This window comes from Melospiza melodia, chromosome 2, assembly GCF_035770615.1.
Source record: "Melospiza melodia melodia isolate bMelMel2 chromosome 2, bMelMel2.pri, whole genome shotgun sequence".
Taxonomy (NCBI): domain Eukaryota; kingdom Metazoa; phylum Chordata; class Aves; order Passeriformes; family Passerellidae; genus Melospiza; species Melospiza melodia.
Window position 1 is genome coordinate 75,949,092 of NC_086195.1, and position 22,827 is coordinate 75,971,918.

General features: G+C 37.2%; 1 protein-coding gene across 1 annotated transcript in view; it reads left to right on the forward strand.

The window, feature by feature from the left end:
• The window catches only part of ARHGAP42 (Rho GTPase activating protein 42), a 143,493-nt gene that overhangs the window by 44,958 nt on the left and 75,708 nt on the right, over window positions 1-22,827 (forward strand). The window contains exon 3 of the mRNA XM_063148900.1: window positions 4,008-4,069. Within this exon, the coding sequence (XP_063004970.1) occupies window positions 4,008-4,069 (62 nt within the window). The remainder of the gene's footprint in view (window positions 1-4,007; window positions 4,070-22,827) is intronic.

Genomic DNA, 22,827 nt, shown 5'->3' on the forward strand with positions numbered 1-22,827 from the left:
AAAGACTTTTTAATTAAAAGTAAAGAGATTAGCTTTTTTTTTTTTTTTTTTTTGGTAAATAAAATAATGGGAGCGCTTTCTCCTGAACAAGGGAAATTTTGCAGCTCATTGTTGTTGAGCTGGGAACACTCCAGAGAGAGCAGCTGGCAACCTGTTGTGTTTGTGATGAATGAGACCACAAGTGTATATCTGGGTGTATATTCAGTTGTTTCTACTTATTGGGCATTGCTTTTCACAGGCATCATTTCCATCATGATACCAAATGTATCTTACAAGTCCTTTTGAGTAGCCCTTAAAGAAAAATCAGACTGTAACACTGTTGGGATTTTTAATATCCCCTAATAACTTAGAATAAAATGTTGAGTCAGCACTTCATTTTCCTTTAAATGGTCCACCAGTAAGAATAATTATTTTAGAAAATAACTAAAAATGTCTTTATATTTAATATGTTAGGCTGTATATTGTACTTCATATTTTTGGTGTTTTCAGAATTTATTTCTTATCAGCACATTCCCATGACATTTCCTCTTGCAAAATACTTGACTCTTCTTTCTCCCACCCCCTTTTGTATTTACAAAGTTCACTTCAATTCTTCTGTCTATTCTGATTAAAAAGAAGTAAATTTAAAAAAATAATTTAGCATTACTAAGAAAAGATTGTGAATCTGGTGTGTAATTCCTGAGTGTCCTGACAGACAGCGGGCTGCATCTGACACAGATGAGTCTGATTTCTAAATCTTCTGGTTTTCAACTGCACAAAAGGACCTCACATTATTATTGTTGAAATATCTGTTTGTTTCCTGTTGAGAGCTGTGAATCCAGAGTTAGATGTCTGTGCCTTGTGCTGAGATCCTGATGAGGGTAGTAGCTGTGGAAGGGAAGGACGCCCCTGCCCAGGTCTCCAAGTGTAGATCTCCCCGTGGGTGAATTGTCTGGGAGGCCTCACCCCCCTGAGTGACCTCTGCCCTCAGCATCCCTCTGTCTACTCAGCCCCAAACTGAGGTGAGGCAGGGCTGCTGCCTCTCTGCAACCAGAGGGCTCTGTGGGAGAAGGGGGGAGAAAGAAGGAAAAGGGTACACTGGGAAAAGAGGAGCAAGGGCTCTCTTCCCTTCCCCCTTCCAGTGCAGCTTCCAGCACGGCCAAAGTTCTCTAGGGACAGACCCTGGATTTTAATGAGGCTACACTGAGTGGGGGCTGCATGGGAGGAAGGATGTAATAACATGAAAGATCAGTGCTGCAGTAGTCAGGGCTATTGTAGGAGAGCTGACATGGGTAAAGCCTTTCTCAATTAATGTGGTGGCATTAAAAGAACAGAAGAACCATGGGGGTCACCAGAGATGTCCATGTTGCAGAACTCTCTGCTGGGTGTGCATCCTTCACTATGCTCTGAACAACACAATGCACAAGTTCTCCCTGTGCAGCTCCTGAGCTGGGGAAGGACATTCCGTGGCTGGATGTAGGGATGGATGTGGATGTTGGGCAGCAGGCATCCGAGGTGTAGTCAGTTTTGATGCAAAGGTGTCTCTGCAATCAAAGTCTCATAAGATCAGAGGGATGGTTTGTCTTAGAGCTGCTGAAGAGTGTAGGTTCTGTGTTCTTAGTGAAACTGACCTTTTTAATTCCCCCAAAGGTGAGCCAATGGGGAGGAGAAGATGGAGAGAGTTTCTGAGTCCTTAGCCCAGGCACTGTACAGGTGACAGACTAGTACCTTTGTATTAGTGTTAAATATTGAGGAAAATATTGATTTGCACACTTACAGAACATATGTTATGTGCTTTTTTCCTGTGGCCAACCTGAATTTATTTAAATCCTAATCAAATGTTTCAACTCTTAAACTAAAAATCTCTCTGGTTCAGCCTTGAAATTCAAAAGATGAATCAAAAGCTTCTCGTACTAGTTTTTGTTTCGGGTTTCTTTTACACTCCCCTTCTTCCTCCCCCCCACTCCTCCACATCCTCATAGTTTAGCCATGTCTAATTTTTTGTTTAGATTTTAGCATTTCATATTGGCTACATAGATATTCTTGAGTGTAAGACTCTACATATTCCTAGTGAGGTAATCGAAGGCTTCTCTTGCTAGTTTTTGTTTCAGGTTTCTTTTACACTCCCCTTCTTCCTCCCCCTGCAACTCCTCCACATCCTCATAGTTTAGCCATGTCTGTCTGGCTAATTGTTTATTTAGATTTTAGCATTTCATATTGGGTACTTAGAGGTTCTTGAGTGTAACACTCTACATATTCCTAGTCAGGTATAGCCAACCAGTTTATAATCCTATTTCTTTACCTGTTGTTTTTTGGTTTGGTTTGGGTTTTTTTCCCATGGGATATTATGAGCTGACTAAGAGATTGGGTTAATTCAGTGGATATCAAACTGAAAATCTTGATATCAACATAACTGACAAAATCTTCTGACACTTGTGTTCTCAGGGAAAAATATTAAAGGAAAGGACTCAAGTTCCAAGTAGATGGACGGTTCACTTACAGGTGTATTTGGACTAAACCAAGAACTCATAATGGGGAAAAAAGAATTTGTCAGCAAACATTGACTTAGAGGCCAAGATATGCAAGTGTAGCATCATAGTTACAAAAAAAATTAACTATGTAATTTCTTGCAGAAGAAATTGGAGCAAACAGCAAAGTGTTCTTCAACTGTAAAAGTTAGGAGAGAGAAAGGAGAATCCAAGGTCCAGATGGTATAAAGAATATAAATTATTTTGGAATGGTCCAAAAACTAAGTAACAGTTCATGAATGCAGACAAGGCAGCTAAGGCAAGCCAGATAATAGTTTCTTCTTAAAGGATCTATTCCAGTACTTTCTAGAAAATGTGCTTATTTCCTTGAATATTTTAGAGATGTTGAGAAGGGATAAAACCATATTATTGGAGACTAACACAAATAACATTTAAGAAGATGAAAAAATAGCTAAGAGGTGGAGTTCCATTAAATACTGTCAGCGCTATATGTTCGTTAACTGTGAAGAATTTTTCAATCCTGTTCTTTTGAGAAAATCTGAGTTTTGTTTCCATGTTTGTTTTTACCTCTTTCAAAATGATTGTGATTGCCTCAAGTTTATTGTGAGAAACTGTATTTAGCAATTTGTATTCTGAGTTCAGAGCTTTAAACCACAACATGTAGCATCCTGTCACTGGTAGCAATTACTGCTAGTTGCATCAGGAGGAAGTGAAAACAGATCCTTAGCTCTCTCCTCATGATTGTTCTCTGGGATTGTCACTGATGGGATTGTGATGCCGAATCTAAGTAACCCCTGTGCCCTTGAGAAAGTAATACAAATGGAAAGAAATATTTTTCTAGACAGGTTTGCTTACATGAGAATGAAGTCTTAAGAGCTTTCAGAGTGTTTTCCTTTTTCTTGCCCTCTTTTAGGGTTAATTCTTGTATTATGTTTCCATTGACTCTGCTTCAGCTCTTTGACTTCTATTTGAAAACAATTTTGAGCAAAGACTCTGTCACAGTTGTAACAGAATTCAAAGCTTATAAATCAATCATATGTTTGAGTCACCTGAAACCTTGTCCTTGTAAAACATAAAGCCAAAAAGCAGTTAAATCTAAACGCTTGGGATTTCTTCTAAAATGTTGAGTGTCAAATATTTACCCAAGTATTTTTAATAGTTCCTTCAAATACTTGTTCTCCCACCTTAGTGGGAGAAACTCAATTATTTTCTTTCTTCTCCTGGTATGCTAAAGTGAATTTTGTGGCTGAAAGCAGAATTCTTCTGTTTTGAGACTGATCTTTCCATGTTTCAGGAAATTCAGTTTGCCATATTCCATTAAAAAACCATGTTTAAAATACAGATGACTCTTAAGACTCAGGTTCTTTTTCTTTGCTCTTGACCTGCTGCCTGCTTCAGTCTATCTCGTTTAAGGCTACTGATTACATTGCAATGTAAGAGAAATATTTTATCAATGTAGCTTCAATCCAGATAATGGGCTCAGCTGGTCTTAAAATCTCATTTTAAGCAGAACATTCTTTTTCTTTGTTTTCCTTTCAGCCCAGTCATTGAAGGAGTTTGCTCGGCTCCTGATTGCTGTTGAAGAGGAGAGAAGACGACTGGTAAGTTTGCTTCCATTGGACCTCTCCGTGAGTAAAATAGTACACTTTTTTTCTATTCTCCCTAAAGTGATTTTTTAAAAAAATTTATTTCTGTAGTAGAGGTTAAGTACATCATAAGAATTATTTGGAATTCTTACACAAAGGCAGAAATGTACTAGCACAAACTACAGCAATTTTTATTAAACAGTTCAAGAAAAGACATTTGCATCAATTTAAAGTTGTTTTCTCTCTGTTTCCTACCTTCCTGCTCCCTGACCCAAAGTAAGCTTTGAATCCTGGTGTACCTTTCCCTTCCTACAAATACAGATGGAGATCTGTATTTGCACTAAATGAAATACTCCTGAGTGTTTCTCAGTGCACTGAGTGCAGTGAATGTATGCTAGTAATGCAAGAATTTGAGAAGTAAGTGATTAGAAAAGAAAGTAAATTCATTACTTGAGAGAAACTCCTGTAGAATACACTACAGATTGGTCTGGTTAGAGTCATCCATTGATACGGTGTCCTTATGCCATTTGAATCTGTTGTTTGCTTTAATTTTTGTATTTCTATTCAAGTATAGCTTTGTTAAAGAAGTTTTAAATGTATTTTTATGGAACTATTAAAAAAAAAATCCAGGTGAGTAATGAAGCTATTTTTGTTCTTCCTTGGGAGTAAGTCATGAATAAAGGAGTGAGCTAAGAATTGTGATCAGTAGGGGGATTTTTAAATGTTGTGAAAGTTTAACTCACTCTAATCCATCCAAAGATTATGTCTGTGCCGGTTTTCCTTTACTTAGAACATTGAGGTAAGGTTTTTATGACTCAGTTCAGAATCAATTTACTAATCCAGAAAAAAAAGATTATATAAATTTGCCTTAACCTAGAAGTAAATAGCCATAGAATTGCTGTCCCACTATTTCTGTTTATATAAATATTTTAAATTAGCAAAGTCATAACATTTATTTAGTACAATTGCATAGCTAATATTACTTAAATGTATAAAAGTATAATTATTTTTTTACTTCATGCAAAACATTTTTTCCTGGGTAGCTGGGATAGTGAGGTGACTGTTCTGTACTTACCACCTTAAAACTAGGTTAGCAGAACACTTATTAGTTCCTTAGTTAAACAGTGTTTCAAAATTGATAGCTTTCCATTTTAAGGTAAAGATTGTTATGAGCTAACTATTAGGAAAAAAAAAGCAATGAATAGATGAGGGCTTTATTTTTCAAACTCATTAGTCTTTCACTATGTAAAAAAAATATCCTATTTTCTCTCATTTCTTTCCCCTCTTTTTATTTTCCTCTCAGAGGAGTCACTACCATTTTCAGTTTTAGAAGTTTTTGGCCTCTCTTTGGTTTATAATTTGATCTTGCCATATAATGTTTTTGTAAAAGATGTAGGAAGGCCTTTAGCATAAAAAAAGGGAAAAAATTAATATTATTAAGTGAAAAAAGACTAGTCAGATGGAATAGTATGTTTTGTTCTGTATCAATATGATTTCCGTGGGAATGCATGGATTGTGTAGCTCAGTGTGGGAGGTTGGCCCTGGTTGGATTAGCAGTGCCCACCAAAGCTGCTGTGTCACTGCCCTCCTCATCTGGGCAGGGAAGAGATAATTTAAGGGAAGGTTCATGGGCTGAGATAAGGGCAGGGGGAGATGATCACTTGGCAATCACTGTCATGAGCAAAACAGACTCAACTTGGGGAAACCTGTTTAATTTAATGGCAAATCAGAGTAGGGTAATAAGAAGCAAAACCCAAATCTTCAAGAAACTTCTTCTGCCCTTCCTTTCTTTTGAGGTTTTACTTTAATCCCAGTTCTCTACCTCCTCCCTGCCAGTGGCAGAGAAGGGCAGGGGATGAGGGCTGCACCTCCTTCCTCCCCATGGGGAGGACTCCTCACCCTCTTCTCTTGCTCCAGTATTGGTCCCTCCCTTGGGCGAGAATCTCCACAAACTTCTCCAACATGAGTCTTTCCCATGGCTGCAGTTCTTCATGACCTGCTCCAGTGCGGGTCCTTTCCATAGGATTGAGTCCTCCAGGAACAGGCTGCTCCAGTGTGGGTCTTCATCTAAGGAGAAGCTGCTCTGGACAGGAAATTATTTGTATCCACCTTTTTTCTTAGGTTGGAATAACCTCATTCATTTCCCATTCTCTGTCCAGAATGAGAACATTGAGGACACACAGTTTTCATGGTAGTTATATTTGCATAAGAAAATTTATCAGACTTCGGATTTCTCTACGTTTAAAATATTTGAGCTGCCTGTTAGTGGAATTTGTTTAATTATTACTGGAGTAAAAGTATCACCTTTGTCAAAGATGTGGATTTTTTATTCCCCAGTTTCTTACTGCAGTTTTCTCCATGTCGTCATAGAATCCAGAGGTCCCTGTGAGGATCAGTGTGCCAAACAGAATCCTAGTATAAGGTCTTTCCTTGAGAAACTTGTAATTTAACTGTGGAATCTTGAAAGCACTTTTGCTTGCTTCTGAGGAATATGCATCCACTAAGATTTCTCTGCTGGAAGCACTTTAAGTCAGCCACTTTGCAGCTTAGTGACAATACTAAACAAGGTTCTCAGCTGATGGGAAAGCTTGAGACACGGCATGCAGGCCTTTAAGAATTTAATTTCCTTCTGCGTAAAGAGACAAAACATGCAAAAGTTATTTTTAAAAAGCTTGTTCTTTCTGACATTTTGTAGAAGGCATGGAGAAAAACATCTAGGCAATGTTGTGGCTATTTTTGGATATACTTCATCATATTACTTTCAACTTTCTTTTAATTCTTGTAGCATGTGGTAGTAAAAGACACTATTGTCTCAGTGAATGCAGGATGTATGAGAATATGGAGTGACAGATATTAATTTTGCATACCAGCTAATGACCTTGTTTCCCTGCCTTGAACTTTCTGTTGTTAAATTATGAGCATACATATAAGTGCATTAATCAGGTTAGAATATGAAAAGTATAAAAAAGTATATATTCATGTTACCAATTTATTTCCAATCTGATGCCTAATAAATTCTTCATAAGTCAAATTATATTTTTGTCTTACGGAACACAGTGTTGGAGTGCTTGTCCACTGATTGTATAAATGAAGTGTTTCCAGCGGTCACGGAAATAGTTTGAGAAGGTGTTTAGGAAATCTTCTCTCCTTCCTGCATAAAGACCCAGAAGAACCAGAAGTTTTTTTTTATTCAGAAGAAGCTAATGAAACACGGCATTATGAATGGTATTGTTAGGAAAAACACTGAAGTATAAAGTCAAATGAAACTTCATGTCACAATCAATATTCTGTTTTGTAAGGCCTTGTGGCCATTATTACTGGCAGCAGTAATAATATGGTGATTATTGCAAGTCAGCTTCTTTTATCCTTGTCTTTTATTTCTTGATGCTAGAAAATTGAAGAGTAGTTAGAAAAAACAGAGGCCATGCACCACACATTTCCCCTTAAAAAGAAAATAAAGGAAAAATAACTCATAAGATAGCTTCTTTTATGATGTACAGCCTTAAGTTTTGATGAGGTCTGTCATTTTGTGGTGGTGTTAATTTAGTGATGCTGTTGGTAAATGGTGCATTAAAAAAATCTCAGCTAAACAGCACTACTCTTGGGCTTCACATGTACTGTAAATTGGATAAAAAGCCAGATTAGTCCCCACTGCATTTCCAATGATTTCAGCAGCAAACCATCAGGGATGTCGAATAATGACCTCTATTTCCTAGTGTTTATTAGGGAACAATAGAGATGCTGTAATTTAATCCCATGTGAATGTTTGAATCTTTATCAAGGGAACTTACTTAAAATAATTTCCTTCCTCTTTCACTGAATTTGCATTCCTTCTGCTAAATAAGTGATATATTTTATTTTACAGATTCATATTTTATTTTTGCTTCCTATTAATTTTATATTGTTATTAAAATTAGTAACAGAAATTATCTGGGAGTGAAATAAAATGCTACTTCCTTTTCCTCTTGGAGGATTATTCTGTGTTGTCATCACTATAGGTGAACTGGTTCATGCTACTGGTCCTAGAGATCCCCTCTGAGTTTGAAGCATTGAATGAGTTCTCTTCAGTGTCAATGTTATCTTGCTGGAACATCCTGATTATTTCTGAGAGCTTACTGAATCCAAGACTGAAATAGGCTCTTAATTCTTAAATTCCTTGCTATTTATCCAAGTGTTTTTTTTGTTTTTTTTTGGTTGTTGGCAGGTGATGAATGGCCTCAGAGCTTTTTCTCCCTGGCATCATGAATCAGTGAGATTCCTGACCAATATTAAATACTCCAGGGGATATATAAAAATTCTGAAGTGGATAGTTTTGTACTATGCTTGATGAATATTTTTCTTTGTAAAGTCTGCTTTTTTTGTATCTAATAATCTTCTTGCTTCAGACAGTATCTCATTTTTGTGGACTTTTTTTGTATTAACTGGATGTTCTCATTGTGGTTCTGTATTTGCCCTCACACAAGGGGTCTGATGCTATCTGCTTTCAGGGAAAGCATCAAAATATTCAGTTTCAAAAGCTGCACTTGAAGAAAAATAAATGAGTTGTTAAAACCAGCTATCCATGGAATGGTACATAAAATCAGATACTGAAGGGCACAGCGTGTTATTGAACAGAATTAACCTTTTCCCTATAATGTGAAGTGCATTACAGATTCCATCAGAAGAGTAAGCAGACTCCTATCCACAGGGGCAGCTTATTTCTCAGTTTATACTGGGGAAAAATAGCATTGCCTGTACTAGCACCCTGAGACTGCAGAACAAACACCTTTTTTTGCGTAGTGTCTCTCAAATTTCAAAAAAATAGTGTTTGATGGTGTTTGGATATACTTGGTAACTGATTTCAGTGTTTTTCACCTCTCATGCAAGATTTGGCATTTAAATTAATCTCCTTGGTAGGAGTCTGCTGGGAAGAACACTGACAGCATATTACTGTAAGTGAAAGAAAATGCCACAAATAAAAAGACTTCTTTGAAGTTACGACTGGTTTTTTTGTTCTTTATTTTTGTTGTTCCTTCTACTCCCTCTCCTCCCACCATGTTTGCTGTTTAAAATTAATTAAAAGCACCTGGGCTTAGAGAGTGAGTTTTTTTCTTCAACTTAAGATGGCTGTACATCCTATTGAGTCATTAAGGTAGCATGGACTGTTTCGTTAACTAACTTCTTTGGAAAGACTGTCTGAATTTCTTCATCAAATTACTAATTTAGAAGTACCTCTTTGAGGTTTCTCTTGAAGTAGGATCAGTAAATCAGTAGTGAATTTTCAAATTTCTTATAAACATAATTTTTACGTACATTTATATATTTGTTTTTTCACCTTTTCTTCCTCCTATTTCATCCCAGATATATCAGAGAACATATTTAATATTCATTACAGAAAAATCCATGTCTTTAAGGTAAGAGAGGTTCTGCAAGATAGGAAAATACTGGTTTCAATGGTTTTGGAGGTTGTTTTTTTTTGTTTGTTTGGGGTTTTTTTTAACTACCAGCTTACTGTCCTTTGACGGGCTAAGTTTTAGAAATCATTAGGAAAATTACTGGAAACAAATGGCATGCTTTCACAAACCTTTTTGGGGAGCCCCCATTTTGAATACTTGCTATATGCACTTCTGGCCAGAAAGTATGATGTAGACTGCAAAAGATGCAGGGGAAGGCAACAAGGAAAGCTTAACACCCAGAAGGTGAGAATGAGAAGAGACTGCAAGGAGGTCTCTTTGATTAGCGTTAATTAAAACAAATTAGATCAACGTTATTTGGAGTCCTGTGATTCATTAATTGAAATTACACCTTTCAGCACACTTGAGCTAGTCCTCAGCAACAGGTTAACACTTCAGCCCTTGACATCAGATTTTTCTTCCCTTTTTTTTTCCTTGCTGATACCATTGTCAGTCTTACTTTGTAAGGATAAGCAAGAAAAAACATTACAAAATTACTTGGAGACTCTTGCAGAAGCAAGAGTGTGCTCAGTAGCATTGCATGGTTTTCTGCTGTGTTTTAACTCTGGAATAACTGGAGGAAATGTGCTACACAGAATTTTATCTAATTAGCAGTTTGCAGAACCAGCTTTGCCTTAAATTTCAGTCAGCCTTGTGTTACCTCTTCATATTAATTGCGTGTCTGTCAAGTATAGACCTTTTGAGAAAAAGTCTTCCTGTTGTGCTGGTACAAATGTTTGTGTGTCTGTGTGGTGAACATAATTGGAGAAGTGATCCAGCTGGAAAAATAATTTCTCTCACACTAACTTTCTATTACTTCCTTCCCATAACTGCAGTGCACACAGGGAAAATGAGGGCCTTCTATCCAGAAGATAGTAATTACTTCAATATAATTGCTATCAAAAATATACTAGAACTAGTACTTTCATTTCCCTACAGATGTTATCTCTGATCATTATAACTCCTATATGAAATCAGGAAGTGATAGGCATATTTCTGTCACGCAGACTTCCTAGAGAGCATGATTCTTTGGTGGGTTCTTGTTGGGCAAGAACTCTCAATGTAACTTTCCCCCTTGCACTGTCTTGGGCTTGAAGGAATCCTGTTTGCTGTCTTTCTCTGCACCACTTAAGTATGAAAATACACATGTTCAGTGGATGTTTCTTAGCATTTGTGCTCAGTTAAAAAAAAACATAAAACAAACAGTAATAAAGGTAAACAGTTCATGTTCTGTTATCATTAAGGTAGTTTAACATATAACATCTGTATGTATTTCTGAACTTTTCTCAGATAAAGAATACATACTAGGCCAGACAATCTGGAGATAAAATTATGGGTGTTATTAGTACAGAGCATTAGCTGGCTTATCCAGATAGCACTGCATCATCTTCCATAATTGTACACTTAAACAGTCATCCTGAGACATTTGAGTATAATAATTTTTAAAAGATCAAGCTGGTCTCAATAGAAAAAAATTGCAACTAGTCCCTCTCACATCCCTGTAACTCCATCCTCAGGAACTGAAAATACAGGTCCGTATTTTCATTAACTTTGCAGAAGGTACTTCCAGAATCACTGCGTTGTGACAGAACCATACTATTAATTCAGAATATGTTCAGAATTTTATGATCATGAAATCAACAGAGAACCTACTGTTCATGTTTTGCTCTCTGTTTCTTAGCAGCTTTCTCTCTACATTTTTCTTTTTCTTTTGAAAATATGACTTATTTCCTGTTGATATGAGTGTCCAGAGTGCAGAACCAAATCATCTGCGGTGCCTTTTGCACCCTGTGCTCCTCAGCTTGGGCCTAGATAATTTCATTGCCTTTAAACCTACCTGTTGAAGAGGAAAGCAAATTGCTGGTTTTAGAGACAGTCTTTGCTGTTTTCCAAGATAGTTGTCATAGAGTTGATTTGTGACAAAAAGTTAGTTTCTTGCAGTAAGCAACTTTATAAAAGGTGTGAAAACATAGATCTCCCATGTTGATCTCTGTTGTTGTTTTGACTGGATAGTTGGCATCAAAGAGTGATCACTTGTCTGTCTTGATAGGGCTAAGAGGCTGTGAGTAAGACAGGAGAGTGGGAATAGGATAATTGTTCAAGGGGAAAGGAAAGGGGAACAGAGATAAGGGGATTTATAAGATTCATGTACATTCTTTACCATCTTATGTAAACAGTTTTCCAAGCCTTAGTAAGAAGGCTTTGGTAATTCAGTGTCCATATACTATTTGCTTTTCAGTCTTCTGCAGAGAATGCAAATAAAGAAAATCTTTTTTAGAAAATCTTTTTAAGAAACAAAGTGTGTTGCAGGAGAGTAGTGTAATTAGTTGTTAGCAACTACAGTTTCTCCTGCTTTCTATATTCAAGGTGTGTGTATTTGTATTTGCCTCCATATGGATATACAATTAGAGAATGGTTTGGGTTGGAAGGGATCTTAAAGACCATACTCCAACTCCCTCTGCTATGGCAGGGAGGCCACCCACTAGACCAGGTTGCTCAAAGCCCCATCCAGCTTTTGACACTTCTGGGGGTAGGGCATCCACAATTTCTCTGGGCAACTTATGCCAATGTCTCACCACCCTCAAATTAAAGAATTTCTTCCCTATATTTAATCTAAGCCTACCCTCTTTCAGTTTAAAGACATTCCCCCTTGTGCTGTTGCTACCTGTCCTTATAAAAGGTCTCTCTCCAGCTTTACCTTGCAGCATTTTTCAGTGAGAACATTCACAAAATGAGATTGCTTGCTATTTCCAGTTTTGAAGAATATCATGGAGAGAGATATGAAATGCTGTCTTCATTAAAAGTGCAGAATGAAAGGTTAGTTGGAAAGCTTCTTGCTACTTGTCGTTTTATAAATCCTAATTTGTTCTCAATTCATATATTTGCTCCATGCAAGCATTTCACTGCATGTGATATTGCATTGCATAGCAGCACTTCCCAAAGTTTTGAGAAGCATTCTGTGAGTAGCATGGCTGGAAGGAATTTATTTTAATGACATTTTAGTCTTCACAGAAATGTGGTAGTTGCAATTTTAGTTTGTAGATTCTTTTGCTTCCACCACAGTCACTAAGTGTCTTTTCAGATGACTGTTGACAGAGAAAAAAGGAAGAAAGATGTTTGCACTTTTAAATGACTATTTTAAGGGAGCATGAGTTCTAGATCAGCCAACCTTATAGCCTTTAAGTTTTTGCATTTATTTTCTGACTACAGAGGGAGGGAATGGAGCTGGTCATAGAAGAGGATATATGCTGTACCTATTACTAGCTTGTAATAATTTTTATGCTGCTATCTGACATGCTATTTTCTTATTTTTTTAATGGATTCTAAATTTATTTGCAATTCTCCTGGAGGTATGAAAAAGGTGCTTCATTCCTACAGACTTAATTTTAAAGTTTCCTTCATTTATTCTGATCTCTGGAATGAAACCGCTGTATTTGTTGTTCTTATGTAATGTCCTGGGAAATGTGATTAAAAACAGAAAACAGCAAAAGCACTTCATGTACCAAAGGGTGTGTAGAAACAAATATGCCTTTATTTAAACCAAACAAACACCAGCCAAACAAAGCCCCCACCTTTTCATAAGGAAGCAAAATATTCCCCCTTGAGCACTCTGTGTATTCTGCATGGGCTCATAGCTGTGTTACATACAAAGGTATTTTATATAAGTATTCTCTTTTAGGATGTTGTGTTAATATTTGCAGAATACTTCGGTTGCCTTTATTATACTTTTCAAATGTCTGCAGAGGCTTCAGTTACAGTTATCTTGAGAAGCTTTCTTAGTTGTATCTCCCAGAGCAAGTGCTTTTGCTTTGTGCTAAGACTGAAACAGATTAACAGTTTTGTCTGTTTTTGGCAGCCATGCCAGTTTATTATGTACCCACTACACAAAACTGACCTGGCTAAAAGCAAAACAAACAAGATATTTACTGGTTATTTTTCAACCATGTTGCAACAGACTGCTTCAGTGTAACAGCCACAGAGGGCAGAAGAAGAAGTCAAAAATTGGACGAAGGATCATTTCAAGATCAGCAAACTGCTTAAGCTAGCGTGACCACCCAAATAAATGACTACATATCTACTTCATGGTGCAATATTTGTTGCAGCCCTGCTATTACAAGTAGCTGTAGTCAGAGAAAGATATTATTTTTCCAGTGTTTAAAGGAAATTATAGTTGAAATCTGGAAGCCATGGTCACATGGTCCTGAGGGAAGTTTTGAAGTATGGGGCCACAGAGTCTGGTAGCCTTAAGGATTAAAATATTGTGAGAGTTACTTCTTTGGATAGCTTTAGTAAAAGCTACTTTTCAAACAATATTGAGTTATGTTTCCTTTCTGGGTTAAGTGGAGGTAGCCCATCCACCTTGGCCAAAATCATTAAAATTTTGGCCCAGTTTGTTGTCATGGAGTTGATGTGAAATTCCCCCTGGAGTCCAGTGTGACAGTCAGTAGGGAGTGGGCCATGGCGAGCCAAAGCCTGCAGGGGGGTCTGGCATTGCCCTGAGCCTCCCCCCGTGCCAGGCCCTGGGCTGGGGCCAGCGCGGAGCTGTGAGGTGGCTGCAGGCAGGGCCAGCCCAGGCCGGCCCGTCCGGCTCCGCTCCTGGGCACGTCCCGTCAGTCCTGCCAGCACTGCCCTGCAGCTGCTGCCAGACTGCCCCAGCATCCCCCCACCGTGGCTAAAGGCCATTTTTCACCAGGGATACTACTGAGGGATCAGGGGAGCTGCTTGATAGGGCGAGACCATCCATAATTCCCACACTGAGGCAAAGGGTGACTCGGTTTCCCTGATGGGCATCCAGCAGGGCCACATGGAAGTGCGGCCTCTGCAGCTCAGCCCACGTAGCAATACACAATCTTAGTAGAGTCACAGTTTGCAGAAACCAGACTAGCCCTTTGTCTCTCCTAGGATGCCTCTTACACTATATTGAGACCTTTCTACAAGCTAGGTACAATTTTTAGATCTTTTGCTCTAAATATCTTGTCATGGCATATGTCATGACATGTCCTGTACTCTTTTCTTAATTCTGTCGTCTGTTCCCGACATACTCATTTTGAATTTTCACCACTGACAACTGCCAGAACCTTCTAATTTATGATTATTCAGCATTTGAGCCTTAAATAACATATGGACATTCTTCAGTGTGTCAGCTACCAGTAAAACTTAGTATGCCAATAGCAAGGAGAAAGGGAAAGGTTTTCTATGGATCCTATATCTAAAGCTCCCTTACCTCTTAGTAGTTTGTAGCTGTGGCCAACCTACAGTTTTTCAGAATATATCTTAAATTTTCATGCGCGTGCTTTTGTTTCCTGAAAGGATACATACTTCCAGTTTCAACATTAACAGTTCCTGGGCATAGTACCATTACAAACAGCTAAGCTGATTTTGGCTTTATGCCTGGCTGTGTCCATTCACAAAGTAGTTGTTAAAGCAAAATACAACTTCTAATTACATTAATCTCTGAGTAGCTAATTTCCTCAGCACCAACTTCTTCTTCTTGTTTTTTTTTTTTTTTATTTTTTATTTTTTTAACAATGCTTTTTGGGGTTTGATTTTGTTGGTACTGAAGAGATAACAAATAGTAGATAGAAGAACCATGGCAATATCCAAACTATGAAGAATGTGTCACAGAAGCAAAGCATTGAAATGTCAGACCGCCTTTCTCAGTGTTTTATTTCACAGCAGCTGTGCAATATAATGCAAAGTGATTCCTAATAGTAACAGATTGTAGACCTATTAACCCCACTTGTGCAGTTAGTGGCATTGACCTGTCAAGACCTTCAGTGTGCAAATTAATTTTCATACTGGAAGGCAGCACATGATGATCACAAATAGTGCAGGGCCTGCTGTAAACCAGCACAACTTCGCCTGGCTCTTGAATTCTCACCTTCACTAAGAGCAGCAGACAGGTATTATGTGACTGCTTACATAGCTGCTTAGTCTCCATAGCCATCACTTAGTCACACATAAGGCATTTTTTCTTCATGTAAAAGTGATTGCATTGATTGCTAAAAGAGTAAGTAGGTAGATCTATACATAAGACCCCTTTCAGTTTGAACTGTTCATCTTCTCAAGCTCTCACTCTGATTTTAAATTTTTATTTCTTTATCTGGGAAGTGTGAATGCTGCTTACATCATCTAGCTAAGAAGAGACAGTCATCTGACAGGAAGAATTTGGGAGAGAAGTTAGGCTGAATGACAGGAAAACTTCCTCATGATGAGCTGCATTGTGAAATACTTTACCAAAAGAAATAGACTTTGCCATGGAAAGTGTCTAAGGCACAAACTGAGATTAGGCCAAGTGTTGGAAAATGTAATGTAGAAACATAGTAAGTATTTTATATTGCTCAGTGACCATGCATCCCTCAGCCTGGAGCATCATTAATCAGATTGTCATCAAATACCTTTCAGTAAGGTATTTCAAAGGTGCCCATCATGGTAATGGGCTAAGAGTATGGTGTATTTCTTAAAAAGACTTCCATACTCTTTTTTGAGGTAAGGGTTATGGGGAAAATGGGAAACAGGCGAAAGTTTGACAACATCTAACAAATCTGATTTTCTAGTTGAATTTAAGAGTAACATCCTCACCCGTGACGTTTGTCCCAAGAGCATTTTACGCGAGGCTCTAAATCAGTTGATTTCGGTATTTTGGAGCCTAAATTTCTATGGAAAGTTCTGTAGCTGGCCAATTTTATTGCTTGTTTGTTTGAAGAAAATTAGAGCCGCTGTGTCAAATATAACCATTACTGGCAATTTGAAAATTTTATTGATATTCTCTGACAGATTCTGCATGATGAAAAATTTAAAAGAAAATCCTAGCTGCAGTAAACATTCCTGTCAACATCTTGGCTTCCATGTTGGGTTAGCCATTTGGTTATTTTTATGTCTGCTAAACTTCCATTTTGTTTATTTATTTATTTGTTTCAAACTTTAAATGTTGAGGTGTTTGTTCTTACTTCGGACTCAGAAGCTGTTGCTTATGACATCCAGGCAATCAAACTCTTGATCTCTTAAGTCTGTTGCTAAAGAACATCTTGTCTATGTGCTTTAATGTGTCCAGCTTCAGTCTAGGAAGAAGGAACCTGCACTCTGACTCTGTTTTTTTAAGGAAAGAATATTTAAAGGCAGTTTCAGGAATTCTGACAAATAAAGCTTGTCAAAATAAATGTTGGGATGATGGCTGCTCAACATCCCTTAAGGAATAATCTGCACTAATTAAATAACATTGGTTTTACTTTTCATGGCAAGTTAGGAAGTTCTTACTTTGATAAGTGAAATGTTTATTATTGATTTCCAACTTTCCCTTCACATCCTAATGGACCTCACAAGGAGGCCTGTTCAGGGTACATTCACTCCACTCTGGAGATGTTTTGTTGACATCTGCACAGTGAGGGAAACAGACCTGGCTGCAAAATTTACAGATCAGGATTTGGAAAAGCAAAGAGACAAAATAATAAACATATGGAACTGATTTGGGGTAACTGTTAAATAGGTCTACAGCCAGATTAAAAATGTCTTGGAAAATTTAAAATAAACTTTTTGTAGAGTAAAGCTTTTTGCTTATTTGCTAGGATTTATTTTAATCAGATAATTTCTGTAAATGTTAATGTATTGAACAAAAAAGTTTAAAAAGCCACACAACTCTCCACATAAGCAGATCTTCCTTCACTTCTGCACTTCTTAAGTTGAAGTTTTTCCCCTATAGAAAAATATTTGGTTTTGTTTTGTTTACTCATTGTTTATGGGAAAAATTGTTCCATGTGATAAATGTTTAAGAAGGTAAGGTTACTTGTAACATCCTAAAATATCTATGTTTAGCAGAGTACTCACTAGAATAACATACTGTTAAAAATGTTGTGAAGTGTGCTATACTTAAATTTTGGATCAGTTTTTTTCTTAATTAGTTCTGTGCTCCAATTATGCTGTTTCCTGTGTTTATGTAGCCATTTCCCACTTGATAATATGTAATGTAAACGTTCAAGCTGAGAAATTTTTTTGTTTGTTTGGACAGCCAAAAAGGGGGGTAAAACCAGAAAAATTTTCTTCTGCTGCCTATCTGAAACTACATTCTCAAGCTCTTTTCCTTTCTGTATGATTTGAACTCTCAGCCTAGTCAAGAGACATGCACTGTTTGTATTAATGGTAGTGATAAAAAGATAAATGCCTAGACTTGCAAGTACACTACTGAACTGTTTTTCCTTCAGTGTAGTGGTGTTTGTGGCTGCTTTATCTTTTACTCAGTTTTTGCTGAGTTACAGTCCATGGAGTAAGCTGTAAAAAGAAATGGTATCTCTTACTGGATGATTAGCTACCTACCATGACCATATCCGCTGCTGATTTATGTCTTCTAAATATTTTCAGGGGGTTGCTAAAGAAAAAAGGTACAAACAAGCCCAACTGTTGTTTTGGTGTGTATTTGTGGGTTTTTATTTGTTTGTTCTTGGTTGGTTGGTTGGTTGGTTGGTTGGTTGGTTGGTTGGTTGGTTGGTTATTTTGGGTTTTTTTCCCTTTCATTTATCGCCAGGTAGATTTTTCCTCCAAAAGGAGAAAACCTCTAGCTTCAGTCATCTTTGTAATTGTGCCCATATCAGAAAAAGTTAAATGCATTCTTTAACACTTTATAAAATGTTCCTATCTATGTAGAAAATTATTTTGCTGTTGCAACTGAGCAGTAAGTCTAAGAGACAGGAGAAGCTGCAAGTGAGAGGAGGCAGAATGGGTACATTACAGTTTCCAGCTCAAGTTGTTAGTTTAAATGAATGTTAGTGCCAGTAGTGACAGAAACCCCACTGAGCTATTGCCCACTGAAGGAGAAACAGGAAGATGGTACCCAAAGAAATCAAGTCTTTGAAGTGTGTCCTTGTACAATGGAGGAGTAGGTGGCATGCGTGGTCTTTGTTATGTGAAAGGATTTTGAGGCAAAAGAAAGAAATGAAGGCACAGGAGGAGATAAAAAATGGAACCGAGGTACAGCAAATTTATCCCAAATAATATCTTCTACTGGGCTTTTGCAATAAATTGCAAGGTATAAAAGTCAGTAGGGTCTTTCCCCTTTCCTTTTTAACTTACTGGCCACTGTTTTCTCTTAATCCATCAAAAACTCCTGTAGGGGCAAGATGCATTTTTCACATAAATGAAAAATACTGGAGCACATGCCTTGATGTACAATGCTTCCGCATTTGAATTTTACCTTACAGTGGTCAATGCATGTAGTGTGTGCGTACTGGTAGGTAACCAAGTTCTCTGTAGCATCTACCACTGCTCTTGCTCTTTTGGGAAGTTGCTGGGTGTCATTGTGCTTGGTGCCTGCTCAGGAAAATGTGTTTGGTTGTGGCTAACATTGCATTAGAGTAAGTCAGTCTGCTTAAACCCACACATTGAGGAAATGAGTGATTGAAGCCATTTGGCTTCTAATTTCTGAACACACTGAAGATGAGGCACTTCTTATGACATTGTCTTTGGACTTTTATAGTCAATACCTAGAAGAGGAATTTTTCTTAATATATTCATGTGAGAGTTTTCTAGTAGATCAAAACATCTTAGTCTGATTATAAATGTATTTTACCTTCAGATTGGCCAAGTTTTTTCTGTTTTCAAGTGATCTCTTTCTTCTGTGTGTTTAATGTAACAGTATTGGTGTCCCTCATCCCAACTGATGAAATATAAACATCTTGCCCTTCAAATTTTTGACACTGACTCCTTGTAGCTGAGCTGAATGAATGATGGCAAGTCAGTCCTTCAGTAGGCACTGCTTGGGCACATTTGGTATTTTCATAATGAATTCAGGTGTCCCAGTTTTGGTATTAGTTTTGAATGCTAGGAATCTTGAATTCTGCTTTTTGCCTTTAGCATACAGCAGGAGCTATGTTATTTACAAGAAGGGCAGCCCGTGCTGTATGAACCGTCCAGCTGTATAAGATTGCTAAATCATGGAACTAGGACTGTAGCTTGTCATGTTTATTCAAAACTCAGTGTTTAGAACTGTGCTATTAAAATTGATCTAGGTACCCTATTTTAGATGTGCAACTGTGGCCTGAAACATGAATTAAGGATCGCTTAATAAAGGTAATGTTACAGGAATTTAGTTTACAACTCTGTTGATCTACAAGTTGCTTGAGATATGACATTCTTTGTTTTCAGATTGGTTCAGTGGTGCTACCAGTAGTAAAGCTTAAATATTTTATGCTGTCACTAAGGTAGTAATCCTCTCAATACTTGCAGAGTTTTCTGAGCAACCCTAAATAATTCTGATACTTTCCTACACATAACCGCTACATTTAAGAATCACCAGCACCTTAAATTTTGCTCAGAAGCTAACAGTGTAAAAAGGATTTGAGCATTAATACTCCTTGCATAATTCTGTCAGCTTTCACATACTGTCTCCCAGAGCACATTGCAGAACCTTGCTAGGAGTTGAGAAGGTCTGTGAGTTGGTAGAGAAGGACATCCTAGGCTTCGCTATCAGGATGATACATGCATGGACGTTACAAGTTTATTCCTCTGTTGCTGTTGAAGTGTCCTGCTGTTGAGCAGCAGCTGAGACAGTAGGACCAGCAGGCTGGGACTGCCTTGTGCAGACTCTGCTAGCAAAGTACTTTTCCTTGCATGCACTTCAGCAAAGCAAATTTCAGGCAGCACTTCCCTCCAAACTTTTATTGCTAATGAGGGCCCTTTATTCTAATCCATTTCTTGGCAAGGTACATTGAGAGGGAAATGAAGTCAATTTTGTTAAAAGTTTCTGTGGGAGGGCAACAGCAGTATTGTTAAACCCATGCCTGGACAATTCCCTTGGTATCGTTCTTTGCATCTGAATTTCCCCATGAAGCCTAATTTACAACATGCCAGTATTTACATCTTTATTCAGTACTTGTAATACTTGATACAGAGTTTGACATTTGGAATAGTCTTGACACATGAGAAGAGCTGTGGAATTGCTTTTGTTATTTTATTCAGGCTAGCAAAGGGAAGGACAGAAATTAAAATTTAAAATCAATAATTTTTGTATGATATTAATGTTTGAATTTTTACCCTTACCACTTCAACTACATTATAAAGAGTAACTTTTCTGAGTTTGTTTGGGCCCCTTTTGTACACAGATGTTTCTTCTGGGGACTATCCAGTGTTCCAACAAACACAGGACTCCTTTGCCATTTTGTGTGATGTGAGAGGGAGATGACAGACAAGTTACGTGCTTGCTCTGAATGCTTTAAAATCTGATTTCCTTAAATTTAAAACATGCAAGTAGTGTGTGTTTATTAATGGTCATAAAACTAGCCAAGCCCTTTAATAATTCAGGTGGATTTTTTTGTCTTGATACTGACCTTTGGCATCCAATTTCTTGAGATTATTATGAAAAACTAGCACACTCTCCTTTTTATTTCTCTTATCAACTGCTGTTATTCATTTGTCCATTTCCATGTTTGTCTTCTGAATACTTTGTGTTGCTTTTCCAGAAGGCTGTTTGCCTTTACATTGATATTATTTGTGGATCATAGCATCTAAAAGTATTTATGCAATTTTTTATTTAATCTTTTATTTTAAAAGATGCTATAAATGTAAACTTTTTGTATAGTTATTTTATTAAGAAATGAATAAATTTTAAGTGTCTGGTAAAAATTTAAAGACATTTTTGAAGGTTACCATCACATGGTTTTCCTATTGTTATCTAAGTTTATAAGAGTCTGTTAAATATGATGGTAACAGGAAAAGATCCAGTTTGGTCTTATTTGTGTCAAATAATTGAGGTATTTAACTTGTCTCTTCATTCACCTACCTAAAGAAAATTAAATCTAGCAGTCTTTTGAGATTTGAAGTAAAATAAAGAATTATGAGAAAAGAGAATATCTGACTTTTTACATGAACATATATGTGGAATGTGACTGTTTTCATTAATCCATGTTTGCTTAAGACTTTGTTTTGTGCATCTTGAAGATAGAAACCAGAATTAACATAAAGGTATATGTAGCAATTTCACTTCAGCAGTTCCCAATGCCTGAAAGGCATCTAATATTCCCCCTCAAACACATCTGCTTTCTGTAGGCAGATGACATTGTACTATATGCTGTAAATAATTTTTAAGGCTGTCCATAAAAAGTATTAGACATCTCATTGCCTCTGTGTTATCAGAGGCAGTTTGCTCACTGGGCATGTGACAGGTTTGTAGCCTCTGACTTTACTCCTACTTAGAGTGATTGATAATATAGGTCTACTGCACACTCTTAACTCAGAAGGAAAAATTGAGCATCAGCTTTTAAAATGTGAAGTAGATTTGGTTTGCCAAACTAAAACATTTAGTGGAGGATGATTATAAATACAATATCTGTCCACATACAAATGGTAGGAATTGAGTAGCTTCTTCTTGGTGCTGTTTAAAGTCATGCTTGACGTATTTGTGGTCCAACAATGCCCAAGAATCTTGTGTTTATGACCAAAACGAATTAGCATACAAACATTAAAACTTAACTGCTGTAAAATAACAACAGTTCTGGGAGTTTAAATATAATGATATTTTCTCTTCATAAGGCTAGAAAGATGTATTAAGCTTACTGCAAATTCTCAAATGGTGAATTTAAAACAGATGGAATGAATATTTAGCTTTTCCCTCCAGAGAAATCACAGACAATGAATAAATTAGGTGAACAAGATAATTAAAAGGAAGTAACATTAAAAAGAAGTATTAAATGAATGTGTTGTCAATATACTTTATCTAAACATGCCAAACACCATTTTTGCATCTTTAAAAACTTTTAATGTATGGAAATCTTGTTGCAAGCTTTACTTTCTTTTGCCTGCAGTGATAAGTTCAGTCATAGATAACATGCCTTATTATGCAAAACAGGAACTATTGAGATGCATTTGAAACTTGCTGCTGTAAATTCATGGTGCAAGTATTCTCATCTAAGTTCATTTTTACCCTTCTTTCCGTGTCTTGTCACTCAGTGAGCAATATCTGCAGAGTCCAGTCTTGCAGTCATTGAGAATTGTTTCTTATGGCTGTTGTTCATGAAGAGATGAACAAACCACTAAGAAAAATAATTGTGAGATGCTTGAAGTCATTTGGATGACATGTTTCATCTTGTAAACTTCTGTTACATATTTGTTCCCTTGGGAATTTCTGGTGTGCTTCTATAAGATATTGCCAGTGGATAGCATAAAATGGTTTTGGAGCAGCACTGAGTGACTAGAGTCAGATGGCAGGAACTTTTGGGTTCTGATGATCCAGTTTTTTCTGTTGATTTCCATGCTTAGCTTCAGTGACCTCCCTGTGTGAGCGCTGTCTTGGTCAGACTCCAATTAGCTGCCACATTCCAGAGTCAGCTGGTGAATCTGGCATCTTAGTACCTGTGA